At 36.5% G+C, this 15,283-nt stretch overlaps 1 protein-coding gene across 1 annotated transcript in view; it reads left to right on the top strand.

The window, feature by feature from the left end:
* Positions 1 to 9,357, top strand: part of PDE10A (phosphodiesterase 10A) — a 194,358-nt gene extending 185,001 nt beyond the window's left edge. Inside the window, exons 21-22 of the mRNA XM_086626871.1 lie at positions 3,478 to 3,566; positions 9,240 to 9,357. Of these exons, the coding sequence (XP_086482997.1) occupies positions 3,478 to 3,566; positions 9,240 to 9,357 (207 nt within the window). The remainder of the gene's footprint in view (positions 1 to 3,477; positions 3,567 to 9,239) is intronic.
* Positions 9,358 to 15,283: the final 5,926 nt, after the last annotated feature.

The raw sequence follows: 15,283 nt of genomic DNA, 5'->3' as shown, positions 1-15,283 counted from the left end.
GTTGTCTATTTTTCAAAGTCCTTGTGTACTGATTTTTCTCTGCAGAAATGACTGGATTTTTTTATTATTTTCTTAGGGAAAATTGGTGTTCTGTAAACATAAGTTTGAGGAAATTAAAAGTGTTTGAACTAACTTTTTGGATAAACGAAAAAGATAGCTTATCCTTTGATTATCTGAGCAAAGGAAAATAAATTTACACTGTTCATTGTCCATTCATATATATATATATATATGTATAAATTGGTGGGGTTTTTTATTTCGGTGGCCTCTGACGCTCTAATTGTTAGTAGTTAGCACTCACAAAGCATTTCATGAACTCCGAAATGAACAATAATATTTAAAATAAATTTGAAATGAAAAAGTATCACAAAATCACTGTAGATTAATTAATTGGTAAGCAAGACTATGGAATTTTTTATATTCTGACACTTTACTCCATATGCTCTATCATATTTTAGCATAAAAACTATTACCCTAATTATAGTAAGGAATTAGCAATTAATTTACTAAATTTATGTGGTTAGTATAAACCTAAAAAGAGAAGAAACATTTTTCTGCATTTAGTTTGTTTTTCCCATGCACTATATTAGTTATCTTTGAACATCTTGAAAGTACACAGTATTATAGTATGTAGTCATCTTGGCATTTGTGAAAGAGTTGTTCACGGGGTGAAGGCGCAGGTACAAGAAATAAGCAATTTTTTTTTTCCTCTTTAAAATGCAGTAAGTATTGTTCCAGGTACTGTCTTCATCGGGTTCTTTTTTAATTTGTGCTCTGTTTCATTCTTCTTAATAGTATAACAGTAAAGTATTAAGCAAAATAGGACATTAAAAGTGAACTTCAGTAGTACAGTTGTAGCTGCTGTATCTATCTTACAACAATATTACAGCAAAATGCGTGATTTAGGATATATATAATTCTATGAAAGTAACCACTCCTATATTTATGTAGAGACTGAAGAATTTAATAACGCATTGACATCTGTTTCCTTGGGCTCTAAGAAAAAGCATTAATAAGTATTTTTATGTGGATTTTAATTAAAGCATTAATACTTTGTTTAAATGATAATGATGCTTAGGAAATGAAGATTTGTATAAAGATGTAATCTCTGAAAAAAAAAAAACTACTTTTGCCTCAAGTATTCATCTTTGCTGAGAATAGCTTGTACTTAGCTCTTCCTCTCACTTGGGTGGCTGGATCAGTTGGTCTCTGTCGTGCTTTTCACCCTTTGCAACACAACTCATGTAAAGTCTTTGAGTTTGGTGTCTTCCGACTGTGAAGCCTACTCTGAGGATTTGTTATTGACTCAGAAAAGATCCCATCAACTTCTTTTCTGCCTCTCCTTTTGGAACCTGTGAAGAAAATAGAAATGCCAAACCTATGCAGTGACCAGAAAGCCCTTTGAATAAGCAAGTCAAGCCAGCCTGAGTAATGAAGGGAGAGAAAAGGAACAGTTCATGTGCTTCAGCCATTCAAAGCTTTTCCCAGAAATACAGTTTTCAAGTTGAAAATAAAAAGTTTACTCATATGCAGGAAGGATTAAAATGTTAAGAGTGATTTCTTACTTACTTCAGTCAGAACATTAAAAATCCAGCTCTTAAAGCTAGCAGTACATTTAAGATGCACAGTTGGAGAGATGGGAACTATTTATCAGAAACAAAAGATATTTTCTAGTTCTTCTTGCTTGTGCATCTTTAGAATGTACGTACATTGGCTTTCCTGCAGTGACTTCAGTAGTTTGCTCGTACCTGGGTGAACTCTAGTCTTTCTGTCTAGCCACAGCAATGTAGAAATCAATCTGGAATAATTTATTCAGATAATCTTAACCTTTTACAAAAGGGATTTGTGTGAGTTTGGTTAGAAATGAAAACTCTTGCAAAGGAGTGGTTTTGATTAGCTTGGCTTTACTGAAAATCTAAATCCATTTAGCCTTTTAGGGTTTTTTCTCCTTGATTGATATGCATTTTCATTAAAAGCTTTCAGGACTTTAAAGGACACATTTTATTCTAAATACTGGGATTCCAAAGAGAAGGTTGTTCAGAATATATTGCAATTGAACTTAGTGTCGTTGCAATCTTTTATGTTTTGCAATGGCAACACACTTCTCACTGAGCCAGAAGGTCTACAGTGTGACTGTAGCTAAGGTCTCATGTTAATTTTTTGATAGATATGGAGTAATCTTCTATTTTCCAGTGAAATAAATTAGTGTCCCTTAAAAACAAACAAACAAACAAAAAAAAACCCCAAGAAAAAACACACAAGAAGAAAACAATGCACTATGCAAAATAGTAAACTTTTCTTGACGAGCACACATGACGGCTGCGTGCAGCCTTGCCTTCTCACCAGCTGCAGTTTCTTTCTATTGGTTATATCATGTTTACTTCAAATCAGACTATTGGGTTTTCTGGTCAGAAAATGTATCTTGTTCTTTTTCTAGTACAGAATGGACTTGGTTACATAGTAGAATGGGAAGAATCTCTATATTGATGGAGGCAAGGACAGGAGTTGCTCTTAGATTTCTGAATAAGGCCCAATATTTAGACTGTTAAAAATAGATTTATTATCAAATGCTTTGGTCACAGTACAATACATAGTATTTTACTAAAAGGCATTTAAAAACTCTGCCGAAAGAAAGGGATCATAGTGCACAACTGTAACTATCATGAGAGCCTGGGCTAAATGAGTGATGTTATAATGGATCTGAATTTACCTGTCATCCTTGCTAATATGTAAGTAGCATTTTCTAAAAATTCCCGCATGTCATGACAATTCAGCTGTGACATGATAGCTGTCATAGGCCTCTAAGCCTATGTATAAATCAGATACCATTAAAAAGGTGTTCATTTAATGTTCTCTAAACACATTTATATGATAATGGTAAAAATATATCACTGAGCTGCATACGTGAAAAAGAAGTTGCAAACCAATTATTGATCACAGTGCACACCTTTTAGAACTTTCCAAAGGTGCAAAGCCCCTAACATCTCAAGTAAATTGAGCTATGGAATGCATACTCTGGAGGACATTGGAACTATCTAGAATCTCACCATATTTTGGCAATGCTGCACAGCTTTCTTGTTTTTTTAAAAAAAAAAAAAATCATCGTAAGAATAATTTTTGCCGAAACGGCTCTGCCATCTACACGTACTTCCTGACACTACTGACACCAAAAGGCAGGCAGATCCTGAGCAAATCAATTGAATCAAATGAATAATAAAAGGTCCTGTAGAAAATCCTATCGGAAGCAGCTGTATTAGTCATAAAAGAGAGGCATGTAAGCAATTTGTAATTGCCAGACTTCACTGTTAGTGCTTCGTTTTAAAGTATTCAGGTATTAAAAGGAGATGCAGAAGTATGAAGTACTAACATTAGTAGTAATTAAGGAAATAGTCAACAGCTTTGAGCTAGTTGGCTGTTAACTTTCAGTGTTGTGGTTTGGCAACATTTAACTATTTTTTTCATTGTTGTTTTTTACAGATTGGGTTCTACAATGCTGTAGCCATCCCATGTTACACCACACTTGCACAGATCTTCCCTCCAACTGGGCCACTACTCCGAGCATGCAGGTGAGTAAATGTGCAAGTTTCTGCATAGTGTGTAGCTTGGTTAAAGAAACACTTTGCAAGTTTGTCTGGAAATACAGACTTTTAATTTTAGAATCTACATGCAAATAAACAGGAATATGCATCTCGCATTAATCTATGCAGAAACCTAGAGGCAATAACTACTGGCTGGGACTATCCAATGCAGATCTACAGACACAGCTGATTAAAATGTGTTTGATGCCAAAAGCATTTAGAGAGAAACAAATTCAGTGCTTATGTATCCTTATCTAGGTGGGTTCAGTGCAATTTCCCTCTGTGTCCTTTTTACTTCAACACAGTTCTCACAACTAAGATTGGCTAGAATTCTGTTTCATTAAAAAAATGCAGGTTTGACATGTGATTTTATTTCATGTCAGAACATTTTTATTAAAAAGTAGGAAAAGAAAGATCCCTGGAATGTTCAGCATTCAGCAATTGGGAGCATAAGTACCAATGCTGGGAAGTGGAAGTAGTAGTACCATTGGGATGTGGAAGAGGCAAATGTAACTTTGTCCTATCAATCAGTTGGAATGTAGCTTGGGATCTTCTGGACAAGAGAAAAGGTTCCTTAAACAATTGGCTGCTTCTACCCTGGCATGATGATGGATCTCTTTGTAGATAGTTCTGTCCAATAATTATATCCTGGGCCTTAGCAATCTTTCCTGACAAAAGTTCTGCCAGAACCAGTATGCTTCATGAAAATGTTCCAGTTTCAGGTTAATAAATATTCTCTAAAGAAAAAGAGTTGGTTCATAAAATGTCAGCAATCTTTGGTTACATCCAGGGAAAAGAGGCCTGTTTTTCTATGCTTTTATTGGCACATCTCATAATCTTTTTTTTTTTTTTTCCTCTTGTGGTTCTTAAATTCTAGCTTGCGTTGAACATTTTCTTTTCCTGTATGACAGATCTGCCTGCTCTGTCACTTTTCTGATCTTGTGGACTAAATGATCTGTGTGAAGTAACAAAAGGATGCCCACCATATACAAAACACCATGAAATTTAACATAGGGGTTAGCAAAATAATTTAACTCGCTCCCAAACACTATTTCATTTAACTATGAGAAGAATATGTAGGTCTGTACCAGTGGAACAGACTATCTTACAAAAACCAGTGAGTATGTAGGAGCTATGATTAGTAGTCAGCTGCCTCTCAGGTCCTGCTGCTGGGCATGGCTGTGCAACTCTTAGATGGATATGGAAGGAATATTAAGTAGTAGTTATTACATTAATGAGACTGCAGCTGGAATCCTGTTTAGAGTCTGTGCTCTAAGAAGAGTAGATAAAGGCACTAGCAAACAAGAGAAGATTAAGAAAGAGCTTAAAGAATATCTTGAGATCTTAGTAGTGAGAGACTAAAAAATCTGACATTAAATTAGTTTATCTAAGAGAATGACTTTATCAAAATCTGTAACTGTCTCCATAGTATGTTTTCTGATTAGACAAAGCTCATTAATTTAGCAGGTAAAGACTACTTGAAGCCCAAAGATTCAAACAAGAAATATCGTGAATGTGCCCAAAGGTTCAAACAAGGAATACGGTGAACATGTTTTTTAGATTTAGAGATCTTAAACCAAAGCTAGGTTAATACTTTTTAAAAGAGAGAGGCAAAAGGGTTACAGGTCTGAGCGACAGTTATTGTGATGAAATTGCCAAGACCTGTCTTCTCCAGGTCGTCAGGCTAGGTGATCTTTATAGTAGTGTCTTTGGTCCTTAGAAGTTATGAAAGTAACAACACCTGGTAAATAATAGGCAGTAATTTGATATCCTAAATTGAGTAACGCGGAAGTATTCATTAGCGCTTATTTTAGTGGTTCCATCAGTTACAATATAGTATTAAACTCTTCTCTAGTTTCAAAATGCCATGGCGTGACTGTCATAATGGTATCAAAGTCCAAATCCTGTTTTGGAATTCAGAGTTACAGTATGGGGTAGGAATGTGTACTCCCTGAGCTGTGTTGGCCTAATATATACATGTTGATAGTTTGATTATAGATAGTTGAATAATGTGTACTCTGACAAATAAAAAGGAGTTGCTTTCAGTGTGAAATCAGAGAACATGAAGTAAACTACAGAACTGCTTGTAATCCTTTCAGTCTTTACAAGATCATGAGTCATCCGACTGCTTTACTGAGAGGTAGTCTGAGATCCTGGAAGTTTTCTAACTTCTTTCTCTTTGTAATCCTTGCTTGAAGGCATGTTGCTTTTGCTGTATCGATGACTGAAAGCTAATTGGTTGGTTATTTGATCCATATAACTGGAGCACAGATTGTGCTTTGCCTAACCATGTTTTCAGTCAGAAAGAGTTTTATACTGTTTACGTGGACTAAACAGCATCAACTATCATATCCACCATTAGAAATGCAGTAATGCTTATCATAAGTGTTTCCAGTTACTTGTTTCTACTCAAGCTAACAAATACTGTCAAACTGCTTTATATATGTGAAAATTTTTGTTCATTTGTAAACATTTGGATGTACTCCCCAAATCAGTGTCTATATGCTTGTAACATGAAAATGTTTTGCAGAGTCTCTATGATTAATAAAATAACCTCAGTGCTGGATGTCAGGAAAGTTCTGTTACTAGCACTATCAAATGGGAGGTCTTAAAAATGGAATTGTATTTTCTGTAGAACTATTTGCATAAGCCTGCCAGTACCTTTGGAAAGAAGTTAGCGTTGTTGTTTTACTTAATGGGAACTGAGCCCTAGAGAGGATAGGCTGAGTGCTTAAGACTGCGTAGCATCTTTTTCAGGAGCAGAGCTCTGGGAAGACCCATATCTTTTGATTTCTAGCCATGTGGGTATCCAAATAAGGCTTATTTGCAAAAGTGACTTGTAATACTTGATGGTCCATCTTTCAGTACTCAGCTGAGGAGATTTAAAATTCAATTGTAGAGTATCAAGAACCTACATACATATGTGTTCTAGATCAAGGTTCTCTATTATTCTGAAGATCAAGCATGAACATCTTTTCGAGCGTGGGTTTCTCTGCAAAAGGTGTGATGTCTGAACTAAAAGCAGTCAGACTGCTGACAGAGATTATATGAACTTTTTCTGTTCCAGAAATTATGTCTGGTTTGGGATGCCAATTATTTTTATAATACTGACATTTCTGAAAGCTACGCTGGCACAGTCTCCAGTCTGGGCACAGCTCTGTACAGACACAGCTTCCCACCTTGCTCTTGTGCATTCCTTAGTTTAGATTGCACTGATGCAGAACTGAGGCATAGATGTGTGGATGGGGTTTAGGATCTCTGTAAGACTAAAGAGCTTCCTGAAAATCCACACCCTGTCATAACAACTTCTAAGGAGCAGTTTGATAGTTTTAGCTTAGCCTTGAAATTACCCTCTGCTATGTTTGAGGAGGTTGAGGAAGAAGCGTTGAGAGTTCAGACTGGGAGATGCAGAGTAGGAAACCAAGAACACAGATATAACTTCAACTCCTCAGTTACTAAAATGTATTTTATTGCAGGGTTTATGTTATTCCAGAGTGTTTCAAATAGCTGATTTTGCACTACACTTTTTTTCTTTTATTTTCAATGAGTACCTGTTATTCTGTGTGATGAGAGGAATACAGCCTCATTCCTGTTTGGTATTGCCTCAGCTGCTGACTGAACCGATTTCGATATCACCCCTTCACCAGCAGTGCTCATTCTTGGAACACAGAGTTTAACCTGCTGCGTCCTTGAGTTGTTTGGAACGCAGGCACCAGCTGCAACTAATAGCACCAGAAGCAGCCAAGGCAGCATGTCAGCATCAAGGTTTTTATTTTGAGAGCATCTGGACATTTATTCCAGACACTTAGGAGCCAGGGCTTCATTGGGAGCACAAAGGCAAATGAATTGCATTATCTACATCTTTAAAGAAAAAAAAAAAAAGAAAAAGGTGTAAGTCACTAATTTCCTTGAGGTAAGGTAGCAGGTAATCTGGAAGGTTTTTGTGTCCAATAATTTACTCCACATTTTTAAAGACTCTCTTGTAGTTCTGTGTGGATCAAAACTACCAGCCACCTGTGTTACAGTGTTCAGAATAAGTCCTAAGTGTGTTTTGTAGCCAACATACTCAGTAGGCCTATGGAAGTGGCAAATCTATTATAGTATATTTATTTTGAGGATGAGGTGATTTATTTTTTTCCTTTGTTTCAGACCAAATAATTTTAAACAATTTTCCATGTGTTTTCAGGTCTCTCAATTCTTACTGAAACTGATACAATTTAAAAAAAATTTTGGCTGCAATTCTCCTCATTACTTTCCTACTTTCAGGAAAGGAACCTAGAAATAGTGACAGTTCAGTTTTTCTGATCCTTAGCCCATGATTGTATTAGCTGGGATTCAGTGCCATGTTAACGCTGGCTTCATGACTTCCAGTTGGCCTGGAGCACTGGCAGAGCAGGTTACCATATGCCTGCAGAACATGGTGTAGGTGTTCTCTGGAGAGCACCAGCTTTCTTTGGTAGACTCCGTCAGATCCTGCCTTCCCTCATCCCCAGAAAATGTAGCATTTTCTCTTCTTACCTGCTCTCTGTGCTTTCAGCTCATTATTTGCTATTTGATCAACTGTTTCAGCAAAGCTGTGACATAAAAATCAGAAGAGCTCTGCCACATAAATTCCAATGTAATACGATAATATGACACATAGCATGTAAGACCTTAGTACTTTTACCAACCTGTTTGTTTACTGAAGACATCTAAACTGTTGTTTTAGTAACTGGGTATCTGAGAGTATGAAATTGAAACAGTTGAGCTTGATCTCTTTCTTTCTCTATTGGAAGACTGAATGCTAGATTTGGCCATAGGTTGCAAGTATGGTCCACTATTAGATATCATCAACACAGACTTTCAAGTCACTGGAGTGGTACTAGTGTACAGCAAATAAGATTATGGGTCTGTACTCCCTTCAGATCATTAGAACGTTACCGCTTGCTTAATTCCTCCTCATTTTATGGCTCGTGAACCAAAGTTTGGAGTTGAGGGTTGGCCAGGCTGTGAGACATTAAAAAAAAAAATTCTGTCTCGAGGAAAGAGTACTCTTTAAATGTAGTAGATTGATAACATGATCACCATATTAGTAATTGAAAGTTGGTTCTATGATGTTGGCATGCAACGTTTTCTACAATGTCAGGCAGCCCATGTGCAGGAGTTTCAGAAAGCTTCATGTGCTTCTGTGGTTTCCAGAGAGGGAAGTTTCCTGGCAAGAGTCCTGATCTCTGTGGTGGTTTTGAAAACGGCCAAAGTATGCTGTGGTAAAATCCCTGAAGTCTGAAGTGACGAAGGCCATTTGTCTCCAGACTGCAGTTTCAGAGTCTCTGCAGACATGTCTCTGTTGGGTCGCAGCTGGGTTTTCTCTGCAGCTATGAGGGCTAGAAATTAATGGAAGCAGGTGCTAGCCTCTAGCTCCAGGACTCGTCTGGGGAAGGTATGCCATAGGCTTATATCTAGTCGACACATATAGGAACCACACAGAATTACAAAATGGTAATTACTGAAGGTAAAGGATGAAATAATGTAAAGATGATAAAAGCTTGATGACATACAAGTGCTTATATACAGTATAAAGCTAGATTTCAAAGTATAGTACAGCAGACAGCATTGTTAGGAAGAAATCCCAGTAAACTTATGAACAGTGCTTCACCTCTTTCACTTTTTTTACATCTCCAGGGACAATCTCAACCAATGGGAAAAAGTAACAAGAGGTGAGGAAGCCTCTATATGGATTCCTTCCCAGTCCCTTGCTCCTGGGACCTCAGATTCACTTCCTGTGAAGATTGATGACTGAACAGCAGCAACAGATTGCTTTAACCTGAAAAGCATCCCTTCTTGTTTTGGGGGTGTTTTTTTGTTTTGTTTCATTTTTATTTAAAAAAAAAAAAAAAAGGAAAAAGAAAAGCTACAAAATGCTAACTAAGAAGCAGATCTGCTTAGGAAGGTAACACCCATGGAGTTACCTCAGCTAAATGACTGGCAGCCAATCTCCTGACCTACACCAGTGACACAATGTGAACAGAGGGAAAATGACAACCCAGATGTTTTGGAATCAACTATCAAAAGAGAACTTACGACTTGTGAATACAAAAGACTGGCCTTATCTCATGGGCTACATTGCTGAGGCCTTAATTTAAAACTTTCGGGGGGGGGGGGGGGGGCGGGGGGGGAGGGGGAGGGAATCTTAGGGGGTACTTCAAAACTGTATCTTTCTAGTAAGGGTTTCAATGGTACTTTTATTATACCGTACTGTGGCTGGCTTTAACACCAGTGTCACTTGGGAGTTCTTGGCTATAAATAGAACAATATACCCATTGCTATTGTGAATGATTTATGTGTGATCTACTTGTAATCAGTTTGAACTCCAGCAGAATCCTTGGAGACTATAATTCATGCTTAGGTTACAGTGAATTCTTTTGCTGCAAACTAAAGGAAAACCAACATTCAGGTTAAAGGTTTAAAGTACTTCGTTAAGCATCATGATGCAAATTGTCTGTCACTCACAAGGCAAGCGTTGAAAGAACTAGTGATGGTGCTTTGTTCTTCAGAATGATTTATAAACCTAGACAACTCCTCCCTTAAAACACTGGAAGTACTGGATATTTATCTCCGATATAAGAGACAGTTTCACGTTGGAGTTTTTGTATCCATAGTGACAGAAGTATCAGATTAAAATTTAAATGTGACAGCAAAGATTTCCTTGGTTAGCACACAATTAAGTCATCATTTTTATTTCTACCTGCTGAGTTGTACTTTAAAAGGTATTAAAGACATACGTGAAGTATATGCTATCTGCTGGGAACAGGAGCCTTGTCAGAAAAGTCAGGTCTGGTAAGAGGGATTGTGGTACCATCACAATAAATCAAAAATGTTTTTGTATTGACCAGCTTTTGTGTTGCACAGTAACACTGCATGTCTTCTACTGCTGTCTTCCCCCATCCCAAGATGAGTGAAATTAGGAAACTTCTCCTATTGTCTGTTAGCTTTTTTCCCCCTAGTTCAGCAAAATTTCCAGGCTTAGAGCTGCTTTTTTTTTCAGTGAAAGAATAGCTGACTGAAGAAAAGTACTCTAAAATATTGTGTTTACAGTTCTGTGCTGACTTAGGCTTCAGCCTTGCAAACTTCTGCACAGACTTTAAGACCTTACGTTTAATGCCACTCTTAAATTTAGTGCAATTGCACAGAGTATGTTTCAACAACACTTAATTTGCCTTCATCTTTCTCTTAAAAATAATGAAGAAAAAAATATCTTCATCTTGATCCACACAGTAGGTGAAAACACAGTCTTTGCATACCTTTCACATACAGCCTATACTGCATTATATACATTTTCACAGGTAACACGCTCTTGTAGTGGTTCCATGATAACATGGCCATTTGTGTAACTGCAACAAGTAATAGTAGTGACTTAAAGACAGAACACAGATTCTCTTTTTCCATCTCATGTCTGTTGAGCTCTATTGCTCTAATAAGCATGCCATGTTGTGGGTTGATGTAAATGACTTGGACTCTTGAGTTTTGCCTTCTGTTATGGTCGAGCACATACCAGTATCTGTACGTGTGTACAGTATGTGATAAATAACCACATAATATATAAATGCACCTAAGCCTTTGCAATACATAGATATCCCAGAGGTTGAGAATTCAATATAAAGTTATCTTATTTGTATGGTACAGGTTACCTAGCAGCAGCACGGTATTTTTTTTCGGTTTGCTTTGCCAATTCTAAGTGCAGAAATTAATTGTTAACCACAGAAAACTATTTTGGAATTAAAAAAAAAAGGGCAGGAAACAATTACAGCAAAGTAGAATGAATAGCATCTCATGCTGTGTTCTCTGTTTTACTACTTAGCAGTTCTAACTAAATCTTGTAGATGCAACCTTTCATCCGCTAAGTACTTCAGACAAAATCCAGGGTTCCTGATATTTACATAAAAATTATCCAAATTTGTGGTGACTAGAGTAATACTCTCCGAAATTCAGATACCCCAACAACTGGATGGAATGTTTTACCTTCATAGGTTAAGTATGTTTGCTTTTGTTTTCCCTTTTTGAATGCTGATCTTACAAGCGTTGCAAAAATATTTCTGATCACACTCTGTCTGGGTTATGGAGAGGTTTTAATTCATCTTTTAATCATTGACAGTAAAGATAACTTCACTAGTTCTGTTACTTACCATTCAAAATATTTGGCAGTATCACATAATATTTTGTGTTTTCAAGTTTATAAATACTTATCCAAAACATGTTTCCCTAACAAATATGCCAAATTGGCAATAAGTTGTTCTATTAATGTCTCAAGTCAATCAGGTATTGTTTCTAATATAGAACTATCCAAACCACATAAAATATGTATTTGCTATAGAATAATGTCCATTAGAATTAAAAGTTTTGGTTCTGGTAGTTATGGTTTTGTTTGTTTTCCTGGTGAGTAAAAGGAGAAAGGTCACGACAAAATTTTACTCTCTGTCAGCACTTAGACCAACAAAAATAGCCACAATGGGCTGTATTTTCTAAGATAATGTAATCTGTCTTGGCATTCAGATTCAGATGTGTAAATTTTTTGTGGAAACAAACTTACACCCACACTTCCAAAGTCAAAACCACCAAAAATTAAAACTTTGAAGCTGCATTTGAATTTCATAGCTCAAGTACGTGTTGAGGTTTAGTTGTTCAATATTCTGGACTTGGACTCACAAATAGAGCAGTAAGATGTCTAAATCTCGGAGACATCTGGCTCATTAAGTGAAACTGCCAAAAGCCATTCTTCCTTGCATTTTTATACTGCTAAAACTGATTTTGCCCAAGTTAATGAAATGTATAAAAAAACTAACAGATCTCTCTACTAAAGCGCTAGACTTTATACTCCCAGAACTGCATTATTTTTGTTAATAATTCCAATTCTTTTCCCTTCTAAGCCTGGTAAAGGTAAATGGACTGTTTGAAGCGAAGCCATATCTGAGCATTTCTGATGTATTATGAAATGATGCCTGAAAGGTAGGCACTGAGTGAGAAAAATAGTTGACATAGCATGATACTTAATCTGAGATGCTGCATATTTTATTACAGCACTGACAGAAACTCCACTGTTATAATTAATCTATGAATTTTGTACAGTAGTACAACATTCTACTGTAATGGTTCAACTCATGGCAGTATTTTTTTTATAAGTGACCATTTAGTTATTACATTAGAGAAACGCAAGAGGTTTTTTAGATGGAGTGTATGATAAAACATACTTACGTTAGAGGGGACATGCAGTGTGAAATTCATCTTTTTATGTGGCACAGACTTCTTTCATGTGTTTAAATTTAGAATAGTGTGATCAGTTTGCTGTGACTGCATTTAGAGCATTTAGCGTTAAAATTGTAGGTGTAGCAAATAGCACGATTGATGTTTAGAGATTGTTAAATGCTCAAAACAATTATGACCCTCTTGAAATAATGCATTTGCCTCAAACACTGTGATATAGGAACAGTTCTGTGAAGTGGAACAATTAATTTGTTCATTGTAAACACAGAAAAGGCTTTCTGCACACTACTACAAGGAAGTTCATGTTCAGACTTTAGGTTATATATCCCAATCTAGCAAAGGCACATCGGAACTCTTATTTTGCTTTCTGACCAAAAACTGTGCTCGATTGTAATACGGGTGTATACTCTGTCAAAAACCCTAAAATAATGGACTGCTTTCTAGGGTAGATCAAACTGATTTGTAGAGTAGATTCATATATATTCAAAATTCAGGTTGGGCTGTTATGTGAAGAAGAACGAACTTCAAGGTAACAACATTCAACTTTACTACATTTAGCGAGCTGAAAAATTTGTTTTATATATATATATATTTACACACACACATATATATATATATGATACATATAAACTATCTTTGTAAAAAAAAAACAAAAAAATATGCAAGTGCAATAATTTAAAGAGGTCTTAACTTTGCATTTATAAATTATAAATACTGTACATGGTGTGTAATTTTTTTCATGTATTCATTTGCAGTCTTTGTATTTAAAAAACAAACCTAAACCTTTACTATTACGTTTGTACAATAGAACAGTAAGCATTTATTATGATATAGTTAAGTTGTAAATAAATTCACAAACCAAACAGCCAGTACATATGCATATATGGGTGTCCTATTGTGAAACCTGTTTTTGCTTTTACTGCTGGCTTTAGCACAGCAAGACTACTTCTGTGGATATGTAATTATACATATAAATATATGTATGATACATAAAATATATTTAGAAATGTTCATAATTTTAATGGATATATCTATACATATACTTTGGTGTGAATATTACTGAATACAGAGTTTTTTAATATTATTTTTCATGTTTATTTTTGCTATTATTGGGAGTGGAAGTGAGGGAGGGGAAGTGTGTGTGTGTTTGTGTGTGTTTATACCACAAGTAATCCACAGGAGAAATGGAATCAAAACATAATGCAGTCCTTTAAAAAGGTACTGCCTGTTTTTTCCTGAAGTTGCAATTTACTGCTTATGGTGTGTTTTCCCAACATAAGTTCATTCTTTTTTTTTTTAAAAAAAAATATTATATTTTATCACCTATTGCAAGTTGACATTGTCATAAACTGCAAAGGGATCCACTTTCCTGTTTGCCCTCCTGCTGCCAGAGAATTTACCTTGATAATTCCACACAGATCCTTGCTTAACCACTGTCCAATGGCAGTGCAGCTAATGCAGAATCATTTGCTACCTTTTGGGAATTATGGAGATACTCAAATGCTGAATCGTAGAAAAATAATCCCACACCCAAATTTTTAAGGTTTGCTAGTCCAAAGCGATATAGGGCTTTGACACCTGCCAGTACCCTGAAAATACAAGGTAGGTTCAGGGAACTGTAAAGGAAAGTTCTGAACAACACATTAGCGGGTATTTAGAAAATATGTGAACAAAAATGGGGGGGGGGGGGGGGGAGGGGGGGGGGAGGGGGGGGCGGGTGGGAATCCTATGCATTTATCTACCTAATGCATTGATTTACTTCAAAGATCTCTTACACTGCTCATCCTCAGTGAGCACTGCGTTTGCGGTTTGTAAAACCTCAGTGTGGACTTGTCTTTGTGACTCTGCATGACCCTTCTGTTCTCAGAGAAAGATGTTGAGCCTGGGACAGAGAGTTCAGCCTGCACTCTCATCTCTAGTTCTCTCCATGGCTTCCAGATGTTCCTGGTCTCCCTCCTCACTGAAGGAACTCAGCATTGCTAGGATGACTCGGCCAGAAAGAGGTTTCCAGGGCAACTGTTTAGGTTTAACTACTGCATGCAGTTGTCAAATGTAAGTTTTACAAATTATACCTGGGTTTGTGCGGTTGTGACCAGCCCTTCCAGAAAACTCTGTGTGCTGCAAGGGACATTCTGCTAGGGCTAACTTTTGTGATAAAACAGAAACTGCACTGACATTTAATGCATTTTTTAGGATTTATTAATTTAAGTTAAAACTTTCCAAATTATTTTGACGGACAGGCAATACTAGAGGAATGTTTCTGTGAATATTATTAATTTGATCCTTTCTACCTGTTTCTGTATTGTTGGCAAGGAGCGATAGGCTGGCATCGATTAATTGCTTTCTGGTCAAGCTTTTCGAACTGATGGCAGGCAATCACACGCCTTTTCATATTTTTCTGCTTGTCATGCAGACTTAGCTCTTGTAGCAGAGCATGGTGCTTTGCCATTGATGATCACTACACAGTC

This window comes from Tauraco erythrolophus, chromosome 2 (assembly GCF_009769465.1).
Source record: "Tauraco erythrolophus isolate bTauEry1 chromosome 2, bTauEry1.pri, whole genome shotgun sequence".
Classification (NCBI taxonomy): domain Eukaryota; kingdom Metazoa; phylum Chordata; class Aves; order Musophagiformes; family Musophagidae; genus Tauraco; species Tauraco erythrolophus.
Note: the sequence above shows the minus strand (reverse complement) of the source record. Positions and strands in the feature narration are given on the sequence as shown.